General features: G+C 33.4%; 3 protein-coding genes across 4 annotated transcripts; 2 read left to right on the top strand and 1 right to left on the bottom strand.

The window, feature by feature from the left end:
- Nucleotides 1–2673: 2673 nt before the first annotated feature.
- On the top strand, nt 2674–10511 carry LOC111046696 (sulfotransferase 1C4). Its single transcript, XM_022332311.2, is given in 9 exon segments — nt 2674–2822; nt 3984–4229; nt 4836–4935; nt 5173–5371; nt 6300–6426; nt 7336–7430; nt 8152–8335; nt 10126–10181; nt 10183–10511. Coding segments are annotated over 8 exon segments (1059 nt in total). The 5' UTR covers nt 2674–2822; nt 3984–3994; the 3' UTR covers nt 10246–10511.
- A 1640-nt stretch (nt 10512–12151) lies between these two features.
- Nucleotides 12152–23994, bottom strand: LOC111061736 (TP53-regulated inhibitor of apoptosis 1-like). Of its 2 annotated transcripts, none has more exons than XM_039436126.1 (3): nt 23924–23994; nt 19966–20120; nt 12152–13988 (listed from the first exon to the last, which is right to left on the bottom strand). In XM_039436126.1, the coding sequence occupies exons 2-3, from the start codon at nt 20110–20112 to the stop codon at nt 13887–13889; spliced, it is 249 nt and encodes an 82-aa protein (XP_039292060.1). In that variant the 5' UTR covers nt 20113–20120; nt 23924–23994; the 3' UTR covers nt 12152–13886. The 2 variants fall into 2 exon arrangements, with proteins under 2 accessions (XP_039292060.1, XP_022188016.1); XM_022332324.2 differs by lacking the exon at nt 23924–23994 and adding an exon at nt 20682–20831.
- Nucleotides 20851–27169, top strand: LOC120353322 (5' exonuclease Apollo-like). Its single transcript, XM_039436591.1, has 3 exons — nt 20851–20987; nt 23092–23319; nt 26969–27169. Exons 2-3 carry the CDS (start codon nt 23140–23142, stop codon nt 27167–27169), a joined length of 381 nt encoding a protein of 126 aa, XP_039292525.1. The 5' UTR covers nt 20851–20987; nt 23092–23139.
- The last annotated feature ends 52 nt before the right edge of the window (nt 27170–27221 follow it).

Raw genomic sequence — 27221 nt, 5'->3', positions numbered from 1 at the left:
TAGTGAACCCTCGAGGACACGCCATTCCAAGGTGGGAAACTTGGAATTTAACAAGAAAACATATAATGGAAGACTTGAAAATTAAAAGCGACGAGTAGCTCCAATATCTGAGAAAAATTCCACCATCACTTAAAAATAGGGGAGTTATATTCACAAATAAACATTGACATCAAATTAAATTATTATGAAAGTATTCAATTGCTCTATTCAATTTAATTTACTGAATTAATAATTCTGTTAAAAATCACCTTTGAAGTTCTCATAACCATTTATTTTGAATATTAAAAGCATTATTTGAGATTAATTTATTCTAAAAATCCATCACAATGTTTTTCATGTTTTAAAGAACAATGTATTTAAGTGTAGAACTATTAAGCTTCAACTTCAATTTGCATTGTGATTGGCCCAATTACTACAGTGTGACTGGTAAAAATTGCCATACTAATTAATACATGTATAGACTATACAAATGCATGTATTTTACAAGGTTTAAGCTATGGTTCTTATCATTCAATTACAAGAACAGCTTATAGTAATCTTAAAAATATAAAGCCATCCAACAGTTTTATCTTCTAATGATAGGGTACTTTCTCTCGACCAATAATTTCACCGCAGTACCGTAAAACGGCATTAAAAACATTAGGTGAATTGATGCTATAAGTTATGGTATAAATTAATGGTATAATTATTGCTATAAAAAAATAATTATACAGTATAATCACGTACACAGCCTCAAAAACAATTATAATCTGCTATTGCTTTCATATATTATCTGTGTCTGAGTCATATAAATAACGGAACCGTACAAAAGTAGATCTACTGTCATTAAACTTTTTCGAGTTCTAATTATTTTATTGATAATAATTGATTTTAAGAAAGTTACTGGCAGTACAGCAGATGCACATTTGAAAATTCCTTTTTTTTAAGAGAACTGCACTGCCGCTGCCCTGATATTTTAGAGGAATCCATTGTTGAATTATTTAGTTATTCACTTTTAAAGATTTCATACAGATTTTGTTCAAATGATTCAATTTCAATCACTGCTCATAAATATAAATAAATAGTGGTAGGCCTACATCAAATGACATACCATGGCAGAATGAGTATTTTTCTCTTTATCATTATACAAAATGTGTTGAAGGTTATATCGGTGAAGAAATAAAATATTACGATTATTTGAACATTATTACTGATTTTATTTTTACTTTAAAGTCAAACCAATACATTGAACTCAAACGTTTTACTTAAGGCATGTTACACACACTTCACAGAGACAGAGTTCAGTACAGAGTCACCAGTGCCTTGCCAATCACACATATGATTATTTAGTCTATTTCATTGTCAAACAACACGCCCCCTCAATGAAATAACCCAAAAAAAATTATCAATCAAAAAACAAAGTAAGTTATAGGAAAATTAACATAGTTAAAAAACATCTTAATTATTAAAAATATTATTTCTAAACTTGACAAAAAGTTCCTTTCCCAAGGGTTTTGTGAAAATGTCAGCAATCTGATCTGAGGATTTTAAATACTCAACTTGAATAACACCTTCAGAAATTTTCTCTCTTACAAAATGATACCTTATATCTACATGTTTCATTTTTTTATGATGCTCAGGATTATGAGCTATTTTGATAGCAGACTGATTGTCTTCAAACAACAAAATACAAGTTTTCTTATTTTCAACAACACAAAAATCAATTAAAATTCCTTTTATCCAACAAGCCTCGCTTGCAGCTTGGCTCAAAGCAACATACTCAGCTTCTGTGCTAGATAATGAAACACTCTGTTGCTTCTTGGTACACCAAGAAATAGTATTACCAAAAACCTTGAAGCAATAACCTGAGGTTGATCTTCTCTCTAAATCACCACCCCAGTTTGCATCTACATAGCCTACAATCATATCATCATTCAATTCTCTCTTATATACTAGCTCTAAATCTAAAGTACATTTTACATATCTCAATACACGTTTTAAATTTTTATACAACATTTCACTGGCACAACTTTGGAATCGACTCAAGAAAGATACAGTACAACACAAATCAGGTCTAGATCCTACAACAGCATACATAAGACAACCAATTAGTCTACGACATTTCTTTTCTATTTCTACAGACTCTGACTTATCTCTAGTCAATAATTCAAAGTTGAAATTTTTATCCATGGGAGTGTCCATTGGCTTACAATCCTGCATGTTGAACTTTTCCAATACATGTTTGAGATACTCCTTCTGACTAATAACAGTTACCCCCTTCTCAATATCTTGTTTGACATTAATTCCCAAGAAATTAGAAACTAAGCCCAAGTCTTTCATCTTGAAATTTTCTTGTAAGACTGATTTCAATCTTCAAACATCATTCTCATCTGAACCAAAAATAAGTATGTCATCTACATACAATAATAGAAATACCTTTTTACCCTCCACAATTTTAGAATACAAGCAATAATCATTTTTAGACCTAGTAAAATTGTTCATTTTCATTACAGAATCAAATTTAGAATTATCTGTGGTTCATAAGACGACCTCAATAAGAGGTTAAGGTGATGGCTCTTTAGTCAGAGATATATAGAATAGTAGGCTCCATAGATATATAACTACATGCGTGCAGGAAGAGAGAGTGGGGCACTGTCTTCTTTTTAGGAGGAAGTAACCGCAGAGTACTAGTGATCTCTGCTCTGTAGTTGGTGTTCAGTCTTCCTCACATTTACACGTTGATCGAGCGTCGAAGCGGTGAAGAGAAGAAAACAGAGAAGAAATTCTTTTCTCCTGAGACCAAGGGCAACATTCTCATCGCATCCTTAATATTGTGGACACTGGTATTATTTTTATTTGATTTTCTTTTTAGAACATATAATTTTGAAATTTAGTATCACGAGGATCCTTATCTAGAAATTTCAAGTACTGTACCTAGCATCTTTAATTAAGTTTGTAGCGTGAATGTTGATGTAGAACTTTTCCATAATTGAATAGACTTAAAGCATGATCCTGTGAAATATTAATTTCTAATTTTTATTCAGTTAAAGTGGATTTTTGACAACGTTTCAAGTCTATTCAATTACTGTACCTAGGGCTGCGTGTATACTGTTTTCAATATTATTTTTGTCTTTAATTCTGTTTTTGTTTACATCTTTAAAAATAGGTACCGTATCTTATAAGGTGAATTATTTCCAATTGTTTCTCCAAAAACATTCCTTTTGAAAATGATCTTCTAAAGAAGAATGAAGTTTATAGAATTTAGTATAATAAAGCTGGGTTTACACCAAAGCTATTAACAAAATGTTAATAACTTAATCCTTATAGATTCTATTAGATTGAGTATAACTTTTCATACACATGATGAACATATGTGTTTGTCAAGTTCCGTTCAATAGAATCTATAAGGATTAAGTTATTAACATTTTGTTAATAGCTTTGGTGTAAACCCAGCTTAACAATTCATGCAAAACGACAATAATGCAGTTGTATGCACATATGATATTCATATTTATGCTGGTGTGTAATTTAATTTATTCTGATGGTATGTGGTCAGTTCACATCAGTACTGTTACAAAAAAGAGAAACGAAAATAAAAGTTGATAATAATAAATTACAGTATGATAGACATTACTCTGTTTATTTACTCTGTGCTTCTGGCGAAAGAAATGAAATAGACGTGCCTTATTATTGTCTCTGTAAAACTTCATAATCACTATGAAGGATAAAACTGTGAAATCTTGTGAAAATACTTTACACTTTGCAATATTAGGTACGGTACGGTACTAAAGTATATACGAGTGAAGTTTATTCTTTGCGTTAAATTTTCTGCATGCTGATAAATATTTTGAAAGGACACGTTTAAAAAATTTTCTCTCTGCAATGAAATTTTATATCTCGCCTGGTATGATTGACATTATTCACCTTTCCAATCTGCCACGCAAAAAATAATAACACATTATGAAGTACGGTAGGTACCTATCTAATTCAATTCTATGTTTTAGAAAGTACAACAATGTCCCATGACAAAGATGGCGGAGAAATTAATGGTTTACCTTTGAAAATGAACAAATTGGACGATGAGTTGAACAGACAATTACTTCGTGACTTCCTGGGAGAGAGAACTGGTTTCCTGCAGGTGGGACCTGAGAAGTACTTTTTCCCACAGAAGTTTGCAGCAGAGGCTCCGCATCTCTACAATTTCAAAGTGCGGTCTGATGACACGTGGGTGGTGACATTTCCAAGATCAGGTATTTCATAAATTGATCAATCAATCAACTACGGTACCTAGTCAATCAAACAATAAATCAATGACTATTTATTTCCTTAATAATTATTATTAAACAAATAATATCCAGATTAAATGTTGTAAATAATAATTATAATTCTTTAGCATTCATTCAAATAAATTTGATATGAATTGATAATGAATTGATAATTATTATTCACAGCATTCAATTTGAATATTTGTTATAAAAATAAATGCAATTTCTCATTAATTTCCATACATTTCCTTCATGACAACCAGTAGGTCTATGTGAATACATTGTGCTTTTTTAAATCGCATAGTTCAAGCCAAATTCTCCTTCATAAAAATAAAAAAACTGCCTTCTTATGATGAATTCTTCGATCAACTTTCCGGAAGGAAATCCTCTGAGCATCAGGAACACGGATCTTTCACTGGTGAGAGATATGAAGCGACCTCCAGGACAAATTTAAAAATAAAAAATAGGCTACCGTTCCTATTTGTTGTTATAGTAAAACTGTGGAGTAATTTATAATGATACAAAACTTGAATTTTTTAGGCAAAAGTAACGATGGTAATAGGTAATTATTTTTCAACTAAATTTTCACAGGTACAACATGGACCCAGGAACTGGTTTGGCTATTATCAAATAATTTGGATTTCGAGAAAGCATCATCCATACCTCTGGCTGAGAGATTCCCGTTCTTTGAGTGAGTCGAATTTCCTTATTTTCAATTGCAAATAGGATTTACTAGAAAATGTTAAACTGATCTTGAAGATTTGATAATGCAATAGATACAGAAGTAAAATTTAAATTATTTTTATATTTTGAGTTGTTTAAAAAAATAGTGTATACAGTACCACCAAACACGAAGAACAAATTATAACATGAACTATTAAAAAGAACAGATTACAGAAGCTATACGTATAATCAATGTTTGTTTTAGGTTCAGCGTTTTCATGCATGAGGATGTGAAAAAAGAATTTTTGAAAGAAAATGAAGGTAATGACGAAAAGCAGAAAAAGATAGAAGAGATAAGTCGACCTGTGTATGAGATTCTCAACTCTTTAGAGGGGCCAAGATTCATCAAAACTCATTTGCCCTTCAGTCTTCTTCCACCCAATCTACTAGATTCTGGATGCAAGGTACGGTATTCGATTTATTCAATAATCATTCATATTTAGTGTCCAATGTAAAAATAGTATTCCTAAATATTGAATTTCTTAATGAAATTATTTAATATTGGGCCTTTCTTGTTTGCTTAATTTACTCTTCTGAATTTCTACAAAGAATGATTCTTCTTCACTTCCACAACAATTGAAAAAAAACACAAAATAATTTGTATACTGTACATCATAAAAATAATCAAATGGCTCACAAGACTTTCGTCTGATCGTGAGCCTAAGGAAAATACAATAAAAAACATACAAAAAAGGTGAAAAACAACTAAGCAAATGAAGAAGAACAAGATGTTTGAAAAACTAAAGAAACTATAGTAAGATTAAATATGTTAACAAAAGAGAGAAATGAAACTACTAGAGTGTCGACAGATGAACAGAAACTAATACTAATTGGGAGAAAAATACCTGAATATTTTGCCCTGCAGCATTTACCCTTCTTGAAGGATTAAACTTGCCTATATGTTTTCAAACTAATACTAAAAATATTATATATTACATAATATTATAAGTAGCCTATATACTGAAACGAAAACGACTTATTATGCTTATGTTCTGATAAACAAGGAGATGAACAAGCATCAATAAAAGCAGACTTTCCTCGAATTATGAATTTGAAGATTCCAAAATATTTTATTTTTATATTACACTTGTAGTTTTTTCACTACCTATATTACTATATTTTTTCAATAACATGGTAGCCTTGAAAAAAAAACCAAATATACAATTCTCCAGAATATGAAGGTGAACAAAATATTGTTTTGTGATAATTAGAATGTATTGTTGAAGTCCAGTAGTGCCTCCTTCTAAGCCATTTAAAATCGGAATACGGTTTATATTTTTCAATGATTTTTCCTTGAAACGTATGCAATATCTAACAATAATTTATTTTCAGGTAATTTATGTAGCAAGGAATCCTAAAGATGTTGCTGTTTCATTTTATCATCTAAACAGGCTATTCAAAACACAAGGATTCATTGGTGATTTCGCCAAATACTGGGACTACTTTGAAAGAAATCTGAGTGAGTTGAATTTTATTTAATCCGTAATTCATGTTTTTCTCGATAAAAGCACCAATAAAACCATTATCATAATAGTCTATCGGGAATATCAATTTTATTTTTATCAGAGAGAATAACAACATACATATCATCACGATCGTGACCACTAAAACACCCATTTCTCAAACATTTATTTTCTTTGAAAAGCGTTTGGAAATCCATTCGAAATATATAAAATATATGGTATAATAGATATCTATCTAACTTGACATTTTCAGAGGAAATGGATTTAGCCAATGGCAACAGCTTTATAATGATGATGTTTTGAAGATAGATCATCTCATGATCATACACGAAACAGAACTGATTATCATATAATGGCTCAAAATAAAGATTATTTGAACAAAACCCAGATTATATTAGAAGGAAATTTTGTAACAGGTTACCACAACTTCTTAAAAGTAATGATGATTTGAAGAACTTTAAAAAACATTTGAAAAATATTTAGTTGATTGAGTATTTTATAGTGTAGAAGAGTTCATTTTAAACGAAGACTAGGTTTGATTTACTTAGTGTTGATTATTTAAAATTATTGACCTGACTTGTCTTATACTCCATAATTGAAGCCCTTAAGACGTAATCTTAAAAAATCATTGAATGAGAAAAAACATGGGGCTGGTCCATTAATCAAGTGATACTGTTCAATAATGATGTCGTTCAAAATATACTGATCTTGATCAATTTGGATGATTTATTGTTATCTGAGCTATTGAGCTTACCGTACTTATTGAAAATTGAGACTCGGGGAAACCACACCCCCACCCTTCTCCCACCCTGTAGACTACATCTATAGGCCAACTTGGGATTGTTTTATTCCATTTTAAAGGCAAACTAAATTTGCTTTTTCATAAATATATTATATTGTTCCAGGTGCCTGGGCTCCATACTGGTCACACGTTCTAGAGGGCTGGAATAGAAGAAATCATCCAAATGTTCTTTTCTTGTTCTACGAACAAATGAATACGGTAAATAAATCATTTCCAATTAAGAGCCTACCTACGCACGTTGGCCAATACAATAATTATTAATTTATTGGACTATTCTATTGCTACAACGAATTGCAGTGGAACAGAAAGCTTCATTATTAATCACTAATAAGTCCATTCGTTTAAATGGGCTATTGCTCTGGGAGTGGTTTTGCTCATGTAGGTATTTCTTCATTATTATAGAAGTACCATAATATATACTAAATTACAAGACATTTGAAAGAAAATTGCAATGATTTGCTAGTATTTCATCATGAATAATCTATATAGGTAGAATTGTAATGGTGTAGGCCTAATACACAGAAAAATATAATTTTGTTATTAAAAAATACATAAGGTACCCTACTGTAAAATTGAATTTCTTGTAGAAATTTGGAATAAAAATAGTGAAACCTCAGAAGAAAATCAGTGCTATCTGGCTAACTGATTACAATAAAAATTTGAATTTTTACGAGAAATCGAGCAAATTTGAAGAGATGTATTCTTGAGAAGTGAGATTTTTTGCACAGCACTCCCTAACAAATAGGTAGTTGCAAAAATATTACATAAGTTTCGAATTTTGGTTTTTATAGCTAGATATTATTAGTATTTACAGATAAGTTTGTAGTACCCGATGATAAACATTTTTAAGAAAGAACTTGTAATTCTTGTTTTAAAATTTAATTGTATATTATGTTGAACTTTTCATATTTGATTCCAGGCGCTCAGAGAAATTATTGATAAAGTTTCGAATTTCCTAGAAAAACCTGTAACTGAAGAACAAACTGAGCAACTGATGAACTACCTTGATATAAGAAACTTCAAGAACAACCCAGCTGTGAATTTCGATTTCTTGAAGGAAGTTGGAATATTAAATTCAGGAGAGCAAGGATTTGTTAGAAAAGGTAGGTAGAGAAAAATTAATCTACTTCCATTCATGCTATCCAAGATTCCAATTTTGTTGATATCAACTATTGATTATTTAATATAGTATGATTATTACGCTCATAAAAGATTGTTTATTCTGTTTGGGTATCGCCATATATCATACCAAATTTTGAAATAATTTCTAATAGTTTTTTGAAAAAATAGCTGAGCATTTAAATACCGTACGTGCTTTTATATAACTTTTCATCTCTATTTCAATGCTCTAGAAGCAATGGTGCCCACTGGGTGGTGGGATTTGGACGCAGACTGCATCCTTGAAATTCTTGGGGCAGGAGGGTGACAAAATCAAATCTTTGGGGGTGGGGTCCATAGAAGGTCAGCAGCGTTAAATATGACTACTGTAACGGTACTGACACCATTTTTTCAGAGAGAAATGTAGAAGCCGAATTTTTCTGAGGGAGGGTAACCCGTGGCTCTAGTTTTTCAATGAAGAATTCCAATTAACTTTATAATATAACTTGAATAAAAATAATTTATCATAGACAAAAGTATACTATAGTCAGAGAGATATTATTTTCAACACGGCTCTTTCTCGAAGAGAGAGAAGCCCGATGCTCTTCCCTTCACTAATCACTCACACTACCTAACAGCATTCTCCCTACTTTTGAGTCGGCATCCAAATTGTGTGCAGCATGCTTATTATTTATTGTTTTCGAAGGGACGGATTCAAGGATCCAAAGGTTCAAAGAACCCCACACGTCAACCGAAGCTTATTGTGCTCCCAAGTAGTATGTTAGTTAGGCAAACCAATACCTATGTCCTTTACAAGAACCAGGAGTTTTTCCCTATACTAACATTCCATTCATCACCTGGTTGCAATCCAGTGTGATATGCTTGGCTGTCTCTTCAGACTGATTAGTCCTCGTGGCCTACGTGAGTTCCATTCCTGGCCTTCTTTGTTGGTCATTCCGCTCAGGAAGGGCAGCCAAGTTGCCTCTAGGGCACCCGGCCACCCTTGACTCAGCCTCTTGACCCAAAGTTGTGCCTTGTTTTTCACCCATCACTGGTCTCTTGGGTTTTTTCTTTTTGCCCCTCCGAAACTTTGCAGGGTCAAAAGCCTCACCTCTCCCAAGAAGTTTTGCCTAAATGGCCGCCCTCCTTTGAGCAGTGGTGAGTTTAAGCCTCTCCACCCACAAACTCGTGACCTACTTGAGTTCCACTCCTGGCCTTTTTGTAGGTCCTTCCGCTGAGAGAGGGGACGCCAAACTGCCTCTAGGGCACCCGGCCACCCTCGATTCAGCCTCTTGACCCACATATGTGCCTGGAGTTTCGCCCATCTCTGGTCTCTTGGGTTTTTCTTTTTGCCCCTCCGAAACTGCCCTGATGTGTAGATCCTTGGGCAGATCCTGTGTGTTTTGAAGGCAAGGCAACTTCTGGAGTTGCGTTGAGGACCATTTTAGTCGCCTCCTGCGACAAGCATGGATACTGTGGGTGAATTCTGGTTTTCAACACATTCTTGAGTACGATGATCGACTCAAAGCTCCCCCAACCCACAGGGGGCGTGCAGCATGCTACAAACTGTGCAAGGAGAACTCTGTTTCCCCTCTTCATGTTAAAAGTAATATCTCTGACTATAGAAATAGTTATTATTTTCATGCTGTATTAATAATACTGCACTTACACTACCGTATATTATGTAAATGAGCTCTATGAGTTCATTCAAATAAAAAAAAACTTAAAATTACTATATAAGTAGAAATTATGTACAACATTGTTTTAAATAATGACTGATGTTTTTTATGTATAGGAAAGAATAACGGATGGTCAGAAGAGTTCACCCCTGATCTGATAGAGAGGGCTGACAAAATGGATCAAAGATAATTTGGAGAGGACAGATCTAAGGTTTCCGGGTATGCAGTCATCCTAGTATACATGAGTAAATGAGCTAGAAAAGACATCACTTTATATATTTTAAACCCAAGAAAAATGAGAAATGAAATAGATCAATTAATAAGGAGTAAGCCTGGATGTTCTTCAAAAAAAGAAGAAGAGATGAGCAGCATCTCTTAATAAAAGTTGATGTAATTCTGTCAATTTCTAGCTCTGATTTAAATTAACTCACTGTACAGTATTAAGTTTTATATAAAATAAATTACTTGTATTTATAGTTGAATAAAATACTCATCTAATTCAGTTTTGCATTTTTATATGCTTCGATATTTGCAGTAGCAGAAGTCTTCGGGGTGAATTACAGCATTTAATTTGGATTTTCGTTTAATAATGATTAATTTATTAGCATTTGAATAAATGCAATATCTCAGTAATTTCCATCTGTAGCAATATTAATTGTTACTTTTTGCAATAGTTATGTGCATGACCGTGCATAATAGTTACAAAGTGCATAATTGTACATATCTTGTTCTATGGCTAGTTGGCTCAGGACTGATGCCCTGATTAATTTCAGGGCCTCTGACATGACCTAACGACTGTTTTCAGGCAGCCCTACGATATTAAAATGAATACAGTGAGGTACCTTTATTGGAAATTATTAACAATAATATAGCCACAAAATTCTATAAATAATAATAAAAATCCAAGTACCCTTTTCAAAATTGTTTACTCACAACATGCTCCGGCTATATGATGCATTAACAAGTGATTTTATTCATCATTTGTGTTAATAGTCATTTTATTATTTTCCAATCACTTGGTAATGGCATCATATAGCCGAAACCTGTGGTAAGTAAACAATTTTAAAAAGGGTACGTAGATTTATATTTTTATTTATACTATTTTGTGGCATATTATTGTTAATAATTTCCAAATAAGGTTGCTCACTGTATTTATTTTAATATCGTAGGGCTGCCTGAAACCAGTCGTTAGGTCGTGTCAGAGGCACTGAAATTTATCAGGACACCAGTCCTAGAACAATTTTAAAAATGGTACTTGGATTTATATTTTTATTTATATTCAAAAGTAGCCCTAACGGAAAAAAAATCCACAAAATAGTATTTGGGGCTCCTTACTAAATGTATATTTAAGCCAACATTTTTATGATAAAAAAGAACAACGAAACTGTAACTCCCGTTACTGTAAAACATTATGTTTCTATTATTCTATTGGTGAATCAATTGGTTAAAGGTCGAAACGTAGAGGAGCGGTGAAGATAGATGGTAGCAGAGAGTGTTGAAAAGTAAAATATGCATGTATTCAAATGTGTCGAAACATAATGGAGTAAAAACGTAAGAATGAAGCGGAGTCATTTAAATAAATCATGCATTATTTTTAATACTCTCAACTACCTTCGCCATTCCAGTATGTTTTATCATAGAGAAACAATAGCGTATGTTACGTTTCTATAGCGTTTAATAGCGTAAGACTTATAAACAATAGCGTAAGTTACGTTTCTATAGCGTTTAATAGCGTAAGACTTACGCTATTGTTTCTCTATGGTTTTACTCTGACACACGCACGTATATTTTCAAGATGGTATCATATTCCAACAAAAAGGTGGTACCTATTAAAAGCCATCGAAAGGAGAGACAAAACATTAAGCTTGTGTAAGTATAATATTAATGTATCATGACAAGTTATTTTTAATAGCTGATATGAATCATTGCTTCTATATTTATAAACTACTGTAAGTATAAGATAAGCTGATACCACCTTTGAAATGTGATACTAGCTTGAAAATATACGAACAAAAATAGATGAACAGACTACAAAATTATTTCCATGGATCTCAATACACATTCAACGTGACTAATAATTATTGACTATTTCCAAAACAAAGAATCTAGGATTAAAAGGCCAAATAAAATAAAAACATGAAACTCAGTTCGAAAAAATGTATTTATAGTTTAACAATAATATTATAATGTAACACAATTACACATAAACAATTTTATCCTTCTTTCATATTTGCTATAAACTCATTATTACATGGTAGTATAAACAAGTTATGATAATAGAATGTTAATTCACAATTAAAATTAAAAATGGCAATCGATGTTGAAGCTCGCATTAAAAGCCTTCTCAACAAGCCAGATTTTTAAGTTAGATATACTCTACTTACAGCATACGAGAAAAACTAGCCAATGGAGGATGGTAGTTCAACAACCATGAAATTAACAAAAACAACCAATACCAGATTGAATTTTGAAATTAATGAATTATAAAAAATAATTTATTTTCTCAACCAAGAGATAATAAACATATAAAACAGATAAATAATTTAGGCTTCATATATTTCACTATTAAAAAAGATAAGTTCCTTACAACTATAATTTCCTTACAACTTTTCTAGAATTTAATATTGCCAGAAAATGAATTTCAAAGGAGATTGGAAGTTTAGGAGAATCTATTGTTTATAATATCATACAATTTGTTATGTCATTTTCTTTCAATTCACACGAATTCGTTCCATTCATTCAAATTATTCAAACAAAAACACTGAACTATTTTTCTATCCTACTAAGTTAAAATGTTTCAAAAGAAAACTTGAAATTTTGATTATTCGAAAAGTTTAGAGATTAGTTGATAGGTGGATTCAATAAGTCTATTATTGGTTGATAAGTCTATTCAATTATTGATAGGTGGATGTGATAGAGATTCAAGAAGTCGTTTTTATCAATACAGTACTTGTCAATGGCCACTCAGAATAGCCTAAAGGTGAACGCACACAGAAAAAGACAGACGGAGAGAAAATCAAATTTCTGCATGCAGACGTGAGCAGACATAATGCAGACAGACAGAGACGTATCTGTGCGTTGCAACATTCAAACACCTGGGAGGGAGTTTTCCTCCGTCTGTCTGTCTAAGTCTGCATAATCCATCTTTTGCTGTGTGCATTTGCTTCAAGTCGAATTAGTGATCATAGAATACAGCCACCGATGTTAGAATATTAGGAAAAGGCTGAGCTGTGTTTTTTCTTGAATAAGGTGAAATTCACATCAACTGTCGATAATTTCTAGTCAGTGATGACGGAAATCGATGCATCTACAAGAATGCAGTAGAAAGGACATCTAGAACGCTTGTTACATACAATTTAGTTAGTTGTGGGTTAACCGCTACTGTGTATAGGTCTTTTAGAGGCTTGCTTGCTCATCGTTGTTTCAGTCTCTCTTTTCTGTGTATTGGGTACAGTTTTAAAGCCTACTCACATTGATTAGTTGGAAGTCTGAGAAATATCTTAACTCATTCAGTTAGTTGATAGATTAAAAATTTATTTTATTAGATTTATTCTTTGAATATGAATTATGTATAAATTGAATATCATATCATTTATGCAATGAAATTAATTCTTTAAAAATGTACATTGTCATCATTTTAATCATTATCATCATCATTATTACTAATAATTGTAGTTATTTTAATTATTATCAAATTGATTAATTGAATTTGTAATTGATGCATTTTTGTATCCAGTAATGATTTCCAACCTTAGAATCCTTTGAAACAAAACATTTCCCAAATCAAAGATTATACCTTATAAATGAACACAAAATAATGTACAAGGGTTTCATTTGATATTCTATCGTACACATTCGCGCGCGCACTCACACACAATTAGTTATGATTGTTCTCTTTTGGAGACTTGTATTCTTTGTCCGTTCCCAGATGATCTTTGTCAACCTCTTTGAATTCAATCTGTTTCTCTTTCATGGTTTTCTGGAACAGAAAATAATAATATAGAAAAATAATCATTATTGATAATACAAAATATAGTATAGAAGTACCTTTTCAATTATTTATTTATATTAATTATTTATTAATAATAATAATAATAATTATTATAATATCAATTATTTATGATTAATTATTCAATTATTACAATCAATTCTAAATGAATCTAATTTCTGGCATTGTACTGTCACTATCAATCGATTAATGAATGAATTAAAAAAAAGATCTTTCAGATAACCATAAGGAGAGCTTTATAATATTTATGGTGATGGTTAGTAGCCTGGTTACTATAGTCTGAGAGATATTACTTTTAGCATGAAGAGGGGAAACCGATTTCTCCTTCTACAGTCTGTAGCATGGACAGAGTAGTGGAGAGGAGTAAGTTTGCTGCACACAATTGGATGCTGACACAAAAATAGGGAGAGTGCTGTTAGGTAGTGGGAGTGATTAGTGAAGGAAAGAGTATCGGGCCTCTCTGTCTTCGAGAGAGAGCCGTGTTAAAAGTAATATCTCTCTCTGACTATATATCATGATAAGTCTATGATAAATTAGTTTTATTAAATTACACCTATTGCTATAGGTACCGCACAACAAGATGGTCTCTGGTTCTATTGTATCAAATGGCACTTAAGAGCAGACTTGAAACGAAGTGCAACAATCGAGTAACCTAATTCTATTCAGGGATGTATTAAGAACGCTTTACAATTAAATAAATGATTGTAAAGTGAATATGAATGTCAATTTAAGAATAGGAGCTTCTACAGTTGAAAAATACAATATTTTTATTTTGAAAATGATTGAGAATGAATCTATACAAAAAACTTTAAAAACTTCAAGTTAATGAAATTTTATGGTTGCGAGAAAATCATAATATGCTATTCCAAATTTTAAATAACATGCATCAATGACAAGAAAACACTGTTAAATATTGTAATCCCACATTTTATTCAAGCAATACACTGCAGTATAATTGCTAGAACATTATTTTATTCAATTTCATGCAATATTAATTAAGATACTGTAAAATATGCGTATTCTTGAAAATTTGACTGATATAGACATGAAACTTCAGTCCATTGCTTAAATAGAACGTGTGGCATCGACATTATTTAACAGTAATTCCATTTTTATGAAGTTTAGTTATTTAGTTATTAGTTCTGTAGTTAGATTTTTCGGTTAGTTATAGATTCTAAAAATAAATTTACAACTTAGACATTTTTCATACACATATTATATGAATTGATAAAAAAAGAAGCTCAGCCATCGAAAGATCGTCAATTTAAATGTGAGAGTTTTTATTCTGTGAGTTGTGTAATTACTGTATAAGTGAATATTATACAAATTTATGATATGAAACACATAATAGACGCTTTGTAATTTCGTAATGATAATTATAGCCTATTATACAGAAAGCACGCCACAAATAGATTGAAAACACTTGAAAAACTTACATATTACAGAATATTTCTAAGACTAAGTCATCTTCTTTGACTGTTGTAGTGTTTTTTTCTGAGGATGATGCCTACATGAGCTCTAGGCTTGTGCGCTGGTAATGAGGCGGATGATAATGAGAGATGAATGGACCTACAGTTTTAAATGGGTTTCGATTTTACAACTCATGAATCATATTCAGAATGATATTCATAATCATATACAAATCATAATCAATACAAACTAATCCAACACTTCAGTTGAAGCAGAGCATTTGATTGTGTTGACCATCACGTACTAATCAAGAAGCTTCGCTGTTATGGGGTTATGGACTCTGCTCTTGACATCTTGGAGTCATACCTGACTGGGAGGACACAGATGGTGTCATTGGGTGGAGCTGTTTCATGTCCACTCCCTGTCAGGTTTGGGGTACCTCAGGGTTCAATTCTAGGGCCAATCCTGTTTATCGTGATGATCAACGACCTGGATGACAATGGTGCAACTCTCCTGTTTACTGATGATACATCATTGCTGTCATCTGGCATTGACCTTCAGCAGGTGCTTGAGAGGTCAGCGGACCATCTGCGGTCTTCAACCTCATGGTTCCTGGTAAATCGTTTCCAGATAAATGAGAGCAAGACACAAAACATCGTCTGCAGTTTGTGGCGTAATCTGCCTCATGATCAGGAGCCTGTGAAGCTGCTGGGCTTTATGCTGGATTCAAAGCTCAGGTGGGCCAGCCACATCCAGCAGGTGACTGTCCCAAATCTGTTTCCTTTTGTTTAAACTGAGGGGACATGTGACGGAGGCATATCTGGTCATGGTGTATCATGCACTTTTCCACAGCCATATCTCCTACGGTCTACTCATGTGGGGTCACTCAGCCAAGGTTGTGGACATACTGAAGCTGCAAAAACGGGCCGCCAGGATCATTACTGGAAGCGAACATCTTGCTCATTGCAAGCCCATTTTTGCTAGGCTGGATATTCAAACTGTAATCAGCCACATCCTCCTTCTCTGCCTCATGTACATCAAGAAGAATCAACAAAATTAGTTGACTGGGACTGATGTGCATCAGCACAACACCAGGCATCGAGAGCTGTTTGACGTCCCCAGGGTGCGCCTCCAGAGATCGCGGGTATGCTATAGGAGTTCAGCGCTAAGCTACTTCAACAGGCTGCCTGCAGGGTGTCACGTGGTATTTTAGCACCACAAAATATTTTGAAATGAACTAGTGAATTTTAATAGAATTATAAAATGGAAAAGAAAGATAACCTAGTCAAAGAACCACTCAAGTAAAATCGAATGTTGTTAGTGATAAAAGAGTAATCGTATTATCTAAAATGATAAGGAAAAACATGCATAACTGTGATTCAACAACTAATGAGAATCCATTGGCAGAATTAAAAATTATAAAGCGGCTTATTTATTATTGGCAGATTATAAAAAATAAAAGTTTGCATGTACATTGAGGTTAGAATTGTTTATTTACACTTTTAAATGAATCAATCGATCTAGAATAAATCGATAGTTATTTGATTCAATACCTAGCGAATCAGCTGATTGTTCGATCAACCAGTATAAGTTGAATTATAAAGTTTACTCACAAAAGATGTATTATATATATTAAGGAAGGTTTATGTATAGAAATACGGACAATTATTATTGCTGTATAAATATTTATTACAATCTAAAAAGCACGAAAATCAAGAGTATACAAAACTCATATAAAAAATTAAATGTATATTACATGTTAACATCGTATATCGCGATTTATTTATCAAAATAGTTTAAGACAATCACTCCATATATTTATATAAAAACTTTTATTTATTTTTTCTATTATAAAGTTGAAGAAGCCCTGATTCTGAAGCAACCAATTGTATTGAGTTTGCTAAATTAAAAGCCAATCAAAAAGAAGCTTACAAATCGTTCAAGGAAGAGATAAAATTTTTCTGAAAACCACTTTCTTCTGGCTTGTGATCTCGTTCTGAGAGGATGCACATGGAGTTTAGGGTTCTTTCTTCCTTTAAATTTTAAAATTATCAAGCCAATCCCTTTTTTAAATGTAAACTATTTGTGATTAATGTTAATTTATATGTGAACTCAGTGTTGTTGAAGAGTTCATAATTGTAATCAATTCCCATAAATATATCTTTAATTCTGAAAGAAATCTATAAGAAACCTGGACCACGCGCGAGCCCAGCGGAGACGAAAGGGACCTGCACAATTAATTATTGGAAATAATTAATTCATTCTACGAGACCGTCAAGAACATCATTAATGTGAGTGTTAGATCAAACGAGCTCGTTAAAAAGGCCTTTCTGTTCAGAGTTGGGGAATTAGTCAAAGCGCTATATAAATTAACTTAAGTCAAGGAAAATTCGCAACGTGTTGAGTGCTATCACATAGTTTATAAGAACGTTTTATAAATTTATTTGATATATGTAGGAAGCTTACTTCCATGCAAGGCACGGACTCATTAAAAACCCTGAGATTTTATCTTTTAAATGTCAATTTTATTAATTATTATTTGCTAGTTGATCAAAGCACATCTTATTAAATCTACAGACCAACAGGTTTTAAATTGTAGAATTCTGAATTGACTGGAAGTACAAGTATCAGTATTAAGTATAATATATTTATAAATTTTAAAACTCACAAAAGTGAATGCTATTAAACCTTGTGATAATTATTCAAATATTAGAAAAGAATTTATTTAAAGAAAATTATAGATATAGGAAAATTTTATATATATTGTTTTATGGGAATATATTTTGTGTTTTATGTCAGCATACAAAAATCATAGAAGTTTATTTTATCCTAATTCATCTCGTGATATACAGTTTGAGCTGTCTTGGTACCAAGAAAAAAAATTCAGCAGCATATAAAATTATTAAATCAATTAATATCGATCTTATTAAGAGCACTCAGTATTTATCATCCTTTGATGATAGTCATACTGGTCCGCCAGAAAAAATACATTGGTAATTATAATAATAAGGTTCCAGTTATATCATATAAGGATCCAGAGAGCTTCAAGAACTGGCGTTGTAAGTTCTAAGGAATTTCAGAAGGATAAATTGGTGAATACCTGTATTCATGACAAGCGTTTTAAAAATCAACTAGGAAAAAACATAGTTGGTCTTCATTATTCTCTATTGTATACATGGTTACTGATAATCAGTCATCAACTATCTTTCTGATTTCCTTATTGGTATTCTTCAAGAACTTTATGGAAGCAGCAGTAAGAATTATTAATCACCAGTCATTGAACCCTGTGGTGATTAATTATATTTGGAAAATTCATGTATCTACCACTGAGCTAGAGCTGTGGTTTGAACCCAGCAATTTTGCGAGCCGGACGGCCTTAATTATTTGTGAATTTATTCGCAAATTAGGGACTTTAGCAACTGCTCTTACAAATATCAAAAGCAACATTTCACATAATGTCACCCAACCAGTGGGGAAAAGGTCTACATCTTCACAAGGGGTGAAGCAGTTGGACCTCAGCATGTTCGAGAGAGTTGTGACCGGTTTCCTGAGAACCAGGGCTTATTACGATGTCCAAGAATATGTGAATGATGACATGTCTCAAATGTTATCAGGCTAAAGTGCCATTATGTTAAAGAGCAAGGCCTCATATGATAATTTTTTCGATCTGAACTTGACCACTGCCATCTTGATCAATTTAGTGGTTTTGTTATTTCTTTTTTTCATGACATGCCGCCATCGATCCTACAATTGTGGGTAATGGATGGAGAAGGTATAAGGTAAGAACAAGATGACTTGGTCATTGGAATATTCTGTAATATGTAAGTATTTAAAGTGTTTTCAATCTATCTTGTCGTGCTTTCTGCATAAGAAAGAATTGATAAGATTTACCAACTCGTTCAACAACAAATTCTTACCGTAAGTGAGATATAAAATTAATTAATTTTATTCTGGATAATAAGTTGTATTATATTCTCACCCTACCTGTACACACTCAGTATACACTTTTAAAAGTGTAGAGCACATTTCATCATTGTGGTCTCCCTTTAAAAACTTCTGACTAAACCACCAATTGAAACATGTACTGTACTCGTCTCTGAGGTCTTTACACTGCTCCATGTTTTTTTTCTAATAGAGTTGTAAGGCAGTAGAAGATAAGTTACCGTTTATATCAGTTATCTGCAAATTTACAATAGCTGGATGTACGCCAAAATAACATGAGTTAGCTTAAAATAGATTGAATTGAGAACAAAACATTGAAAACAAGGAAACTTTCAGGATTTTTATAAAAAATGCATTGCTTTATTGTGACACTAAAAGAACAGTTTAACAATGTATTTGAATTTAGAGCTGTAAGGCTTTCATTCAGGATTCATGAATGAATTGAATTAGAAATGAAAATAAAACGAAATATAATTTTATTAAATGGCAATTGAGTATAGAAGTCTTTCAATAGCAATTAATTATTGTTTCCTTGCTACAATGTTTTATTTTCAATTCATAAAATCTTAAAAGAATACAGTTATTTCATATTCACCTTAAGGCACTGCTGATAAACCCTGAATAATGGTGCGCATATTTCATCATTCATGTCACCTTTAAGAAATCTTTCGGTGAACCAAGTTTGAAAACAAGCATCATACTGCTGTTTTAGGTCAGTGCATTGCAATCCCACACTGTTCATTTTATCAACTGAAAACCAGCAAATGATAAATGAATTTATAAAAGAGGAACTCTGCTGCAAACTGATTTAAGTCATTTTCCATGAGTCTGACTCTACAAGTACTATAGGCCTACAGAATCCACCGTGCCGTGGTGATAAGATTGCTAAATGTTCTTGCTAGCTGTAAGTTTGTTTAGTAGATTTCTAAGTTAAATGCATATGTCACAATACTTAAATATAATTTTAAACAATACTAAATTATATAATTCTATCACTGCATTTTGGTTGCTTTATATAATCTTTTTATTTCAACATTCTTGATCAATGTGACGTTAAGATCCAAAAATAATGCAACCAAGATAGCGCTTTTGTGTGTTTATATATAACGCACAATTCAATTATTTGAAAAAATACATGCCAAATGTTCATCGACCTTCTAAAGCTAGCAAACAAGCCACATAGAATTAAATATTGTTGAGTTGAGTTAAACCTTCAAATTAGGTCTAGGTCTTTTGATACATTTGTATTATCATCATTTAAAAACGATATAACATTTATAATTATTATAGGTTGTCATGAAAAATACTTACATTCCGTCTTAAGATTGTAAATATGCCACAATGTCAAATCAAAATAATAATTTTATCACATTTCTGATAAACCTAACCTGTAAATGAATTGTGGTTGTTTATCATGTTTTGAGCGAAAACTATCGATTTTTAATTTAATTTCCCGTTCCAATTCTTGCAGCCTCGATACTCGGTAGCTCGACAAGTGACTCAATAGTCGATACTCAATCGAATTATCGAATGTTGATGTTGGCATCTGGCAAGTTGGTATTTTGGATTTTGGCATTTGGCAATGTGTGATTAAATTTGTGGTTAGGTATTTTAACAGTAAGTTTGTTTATTTTACTTGAATATTTAATAATTTAAATTTTTAAACTGAAAACTAAATATGTAAATACAAGTGCTGTTGTTGCTCATTCATTCACTTATCCCTGTTGATTTCCTATTTTTAAAAAAAGGTGAGCACTTCTCATAACTTAGTCACAATAATTTTGTATGAGGTCACACAAAATTATGAAAATATACTTTCATTCGTGCAATTTTCCCAATTTCTACTTGAAAGCTATAAAACTCTATTCAAGTTTTATTTGTGTTTAGTTTGCTACTTATTCTATTTCTATTTACCCTTAAAAATTTCATAATCCTTAGGTTTTTTGATCAAATAGCCTAACAAAAAATGGAACATGGAATAGAATTTTTGTCATTCATCCAATAATTTAAAAAAATAATGATGCAATACCCAATACCGAGTATTGAGTAGACTATGCATGCTTCAATTTTGACTCTAGAGCAATTTTTAAACAAACTTTAGAATCATTGTTTCTTCTTTTTTTGGGTGGAGAGGGGATAAAACCATTTTTTACAAAGCCTACACATCTGGCTTTCATTTCTGAGTCTAATTGTGTGGAGATGTTTCCTGAAGTGGCCATGTCCAGTTATCAGGGCAATCACCTGCTTGACCTGACCTCTACCCAGACTCACCAGCCACCTGGTGAAGCGAGGGCTTGTGTCTACCAGCAGTCTTTTGCCAAGTGCTTGACCAGGTTGACCCTGCCATTGCTGGTGGTGTAAGTCCCTGGACCATTTATTTATTGTGTGGAAGGCAGTTGTTTTACTTATGCCACAGCCCGGCTCTGGGCCAAGGAATGGCATACTAGAACCCTGCTTAGCAAGCTCATCTGCACGCTCATTACCTCCTATGCCTACATGGCCAGGTACCCAACCAAGATGCACAGAGTTGAGCGTTGCAAGCCTGCTGAGCGTTTTGTGGCACTCTCACACCAATTTGGACTTGATTTTGTTGTAGTCAAGAGCCTTGAGGGCTGCCTGACAGACTGACAAGATTACTATATGCTTATTGCAGTAGCGCCTGGCAATGCCTATGTTGGCACAAGCCATGATGGCCCAAATCTCTGCCAGAAAGATGGTGCAGTGTTGTCCCAGACTTGGATAGACTTGTGTTCTAGGTGAATCACTGTACACCCCGTAGCCAGATTTCCCTTCAATGAGAGAACCGTCTGTGTACCAGACAAGGCTGCCTCTTTTGGGATAGGGCCCTTCCTCAGACTTCCACTCCTCTCTAGAGCAGAATTTAACAGAGAAGGTTTAGTAAAAACCAACTCCGTGCTCATGACATCTGACGTCATCTCAAGCACAGGGCTGTGAGCAACAGCTTTGGCGATTGTGCAATGGCCTGTTCCAGACAGGCCTTCTCTCCATTGGCCTGCAACTTTCAGTCGATAGGCTGATTTCGTGCTTCTGCCATAATAAAAATGTTCAATGGCAGTAAGCCAAGAACAACTTCAAGAGCTGCTGATGGGCTGCTCCTGAAAGCTGCAGTGTGCCCATCCTTTGTAAACTTGTGAGTTTGGCTGTGGCTGTAACCTGGTTTACCTTTGTCCACCAGACTAGTGATCCATATGTTACATGAGGCCTTATTACTGCCTTGTACAGACATGTGAGCTATGTGAGGCTTTATCCCCCACATGGAGCCTGCAAATCTTCTGGTCGTCATAAGCGCCCATTTAGCTTTATGCAGTGTATTATTTAATCTCGTGGATTTATGTCTGATCGAATATGAATGTTCTATCCCAAAAATTTAAACTTTAGGAGCTCATATCTCAAAAAGTAATGATCAGAAAAAAAATGTTTTCGTGAGAAAACTTTTCCATTTTGATAGCTTGATGATATACAAATCAAAAAAACTTTGAAAAATTTCACGAGTAAAAAGTTTATTTTCAGCCTTTGCACAGCCTTAAAGGACACCTCAGATGCTCAGAATTTTGACAGCAATTGTACTTTTAATTTCTTTCTCTTCAAACAATTTTTTTAGGTTGTTCATGATAATGTCATAGTATTTACAATAAAGTATTTCTCACTCTATCTCTTTTTTTCAAATTTTGTTTAATTACTCTTGAAATTTTGTTTGCAGGATTTGCTGTTGTCGTTTCCGATTATCATTTGACTGAAAGATTTGAGAATGTACGGGTTTAAAATTCCCAATACGAATATTTGTGTTGATTATTGGGACGATGAAGAGGAGCCTCAAGTCAGGTTCCTGACTCATGTTCACGACAATCGATTGCAAAACATCTCAAATGTTAAAGACACAATATACATGACGGCGTTTAGTCTTTGGTTTTTGAAGTACATTCGCAAGGTAAGAATCAAAATCTGGAAATGCAAGAAGATTGATGTTTTTAAAGTATAGAAGTATTGTTCTTTTGAATTTATAAAAGAGGAACTCTGCTGCAAACTGATTTAAGTCATTTTCCATGAGTCTGACTCTACAAGTACTATAGGCCTACAGAATCCACCGTGCCGTGGTGATAAGATTGCTAAATGTTCTTGCTAGCTGTAAGTTTGTTTAGTAGATTTCTAAGTTAAATGCATATGTCACAATACTTAAATATAATTTTAAACAATACTAAATTATATAATTCTATCACTGCATTTTGGTTGCTTTATATAATCTTTTTATTTCAACATTCTTGATCAATGTGACGTTAAGATCCAAAAATAATGCAACCAAGATAGCGCTTTTGTGTGTTTATATATAACGCACAATTCAATTATTTGAAAAAATACATGCCAAATGTTCATCGACCTTCTAAAGCTAGCAAACAAGCCACATAGAATTAAATATTGTTGAGTTGAGTTAAACCTTCAAATTAGGTCTAGGTCTTTTGATACATTTGTATTATCATCATTTAAAAACGATATAACATTTATAATTATTATAGGTTGTCATGAAAAATACTTACATTCCGTCTTAAGATTGTAAATATGCCACAATGTCAAATCAAAATAATAATTTTATCACATTTCTGATAAACCTAACCTGTAAATGAATTGTGGTTGTTTATCATGTTTTGAGCGAAAACTATCGATTTTTAATTTAATTTCCCGTTCCAATTCTCGCAGCCTCGATACTCGGTAGCTCGACAAGTGACTCAATAGTCGATACTCAATCGAATTATCGAATGTTGATGTTGGCATCTGGCAAGTTGGTATTTTGGATTTTGGCATTTGGCAATGTGTGATTAAATTTGTGGTTAGGTATTTTAACAGTAAGTTTGTTTATTTTACTTGAATATTTAATAATTTAAATTTTTAAACTGAAAACTAAATATGTAAATACAAGTGCTGTTGTTGCTCATTCATTCACTTATCCCTGTTGATTTCCTATTTTTAAAAAAGGTGAGCACTTCTCATAACTTAGTCACAATAATTTTGTATGAGGTCACACAAAATTATGAAAATATACTTTCATTCGTGCAATTTTCCCAATTTCTACTTGAAAGCTATAAAACTCTATTCAAGTTTTATTTGTGTTTAGTTTGCTACTTATTCTATTTCTATTTACCCTTAAAAATTTCATAATCCTTAGGTTTTTTGATCAAATAGCCTAACAAAGAATGGAACATGGAATAGAATTTTTGTCATTCATCCAATAATTAAAAAAATAATGATGCAATACCCAATACCGAGTATTGAGTAGACTATGCATGCTTCAATTTTGACTCTAGAGCAATTTTTAAACAAACTTTAGAATCATTGTTTCTTCTTTTTTGGGTGGAGAGGGGATAAAACCATTTTTTACAAAGCCTACACATCTGGCTTTCATTTCTGAGTCTAATTGTGTGGAGATGTTTCCTGAAGTGGCCATGTCCAGTTATCAGGGCAATCACCTGCTTGACCTGACCTCTACCCAGACTCACCAGCCACCTGGTGAAGCGAGGGCTTGTGTCTACCAGCAGTCTTTTGCCAAGTGCTTGACCAGGTTGACCCTGCCATTGCTGGTGGTGTAAGTCCCTGGACCATTTATTTATTGTGTGGAAGGCAGTTGTTTTACTTATGCCACAGCCCGGCTCTGGGCCAAGGAATGGCATACTATAACCCCGCTTAGCAAGCTCATCTGCACGCTCATTACCTCCTATGCCTACATGGCCAGGTACCCAACCAAGATGCACAGAGTTGAGCGTTGCAAGCCTGCTGAGCGTTTTGTGGCACTCTCACACCAATTTGGACTTGATTTTGTTGTAGTCAAGAGCCTTGAGGGCTGCCTGACAGACTGACAAGATTACTATATGCTTATTGCAGTAGCGCCTGGCAATGCCTATGTTGGCACAAGCCATGATGGCCCAAATCTCTGCCAGAAAGATGGTGCAGTGTTGTCCCAGACTTGGATAGACTTGTGTTCTAGGTGAATCACTGTACACCCCGTAGCCAGATTTCCCTTCAATGAGAGAACCGTCTGTGTACCAGACAAGGCTGCCTCTTTTGGGATAGGGCCCTTCCTCAGACTTCCACTCCTCTCTAGAGCAGAATTTAACAGAGAAAGGTTTAGTAAAAACCAACTCCGTGCTCATGACATCTGACGTCATCTCAAGCACAGGGCTGTGAGCAACAGCTTTGGCGATTGTGCAATGGCCTGTTCCAGACAGGCCTTCTCTCCATTGGCCTGCAACTTTCAGTCGATAGGCTGATTTCGTGCTTCTGCCATAATAAAAATGTTCAATGGCAGTAAGCCAAGAACAACTTCAAGAGCTGCTGATGGGCTGCTCCTGAAAGCTGCAGTGTGCCCATCCTTTGTAAACTTGTGAGTTTGGCTGTGGCTGTAACCTGGTTTACCTTTGTCCACCAGACTAGTGATCCATATGTTACATGAGGCCTTATTACTGCCTTGTACAGACATGTGAGCTATGTGAGGCTTTATCCCCCACATGGAGCCTGCAAATCTTCTGGTCGTCATAAGCGCCCATTTAGCTTTATGCAGTGTATTATTTAATCTCGTGGATTTATGTCTGATCGAATATGAAATGTTCTATCCCAAAAATTTAAACTTTAGGAGCTCATATCTCAAAAAGTAATGATCAGAAAAAAAATGTTTTCGTGAGAAAACTTTTCCATTTTGATAGCTTGATGATATACAAATCAAAAAAACTTTGAAAAATATCACGAGTATAAAGTTTATTTTCAGCCTTTGCACAGCCTTAAAGGACACCTCAGATGCTCAGAATTTTGACAGCAATTGTACTTTTAATTTCTTTCTCTTCAAACAATTTTTTTAGGTTGTTCATGATAATGTCATAGTATTTACAATAAAGTATTTCTCACTCTATCTCTTTTTTTCAAATTTTGTTTAATTACTCTTGAAATTTTGTTTGCAGGATTTGCTGTTGTCGTTTCCGATTATCATTTGACTGAAAGATTTGAGAATGTACGGGTTTAAAATTCCCAATACGAATATTTGTGTTGATTATTGGGACGATGAAGAGGAGCCTCAAGTCAGGTTCCTGACTCATGTTCACGACAATCGATTGCAAAACATCTCAAATGTTAAAGACACAATATACATGACGGCGTTTAGTCTTTGGTTTTTGAAGTACATTCGCAAGGTAAGAATCAAAATCTGGAAATGCAAGAAGATTGATGTTTTTAAAGTATAGAAGTATTGTTCTTTAATCGTTGGTTTTATGGTAGCCTACTTAAGAACCGCTGAAATCATGTTCTAAACTAATTCAACTCTGCAATGAATCTTCGAAACAATTTGATTTGAGATTGAGTTGTAATTTTGGATATTACACTCTTCTAAGTTCTCACAATGTAGAAAATCGTTTGAGAGATTTAAAGATTTTCAATTAATAAAAAATGCAATTCTTACATGAATACCGTTGACATCTGATAACAAACTTGATTTATCTCTCAAGGAATCTCATATATTTTTTAAATTTAGCTCATGTTGTAGTATTAGGGCTGATGTGGTATAAGTCCACCTAAAGTCATGCATTTTCTTTTTTCTACAGGAAGATTTGGAGGGAGAAGTAGTTTGCTTATCGTTGAATAAAAACCATAGGCTTGAAGGAGCCTGTAATGGAGATATCACACCTTTCTACGTGACTCTAATCGACTCCAATCATTGTCCGGGCTCAGTCATGTATTTATTCGAAGGTAAATTAATTCAGTGCTCCATTATTAATTTGTTATCAATTATCCCAAAGATATAACACCATTTATTGCGGTCAACTTACTGTGAAATACTTCAACTAGAAAAATGAA

Source organism: Nilaparvata lugens, chromosome 10 (assembly GCF_014356525.2).
Source record: "Nilaparvata lugens isolate BPH chromosome 10, ASM1435652v1, whole genome shotgun sequence".
Classification (NCBI taxonomy): Eukaryota; Metazoa; Arthropoda; class Insecta; order Hemiptera; family Delphacidae; genus Nilaparvata; species Nilaparvata lugens.
The sequence above is the reverse complement of the archived record's forward strand: the minus strand, read 5'-3'. Positions and strand labels throughout refer to the sequence as shown.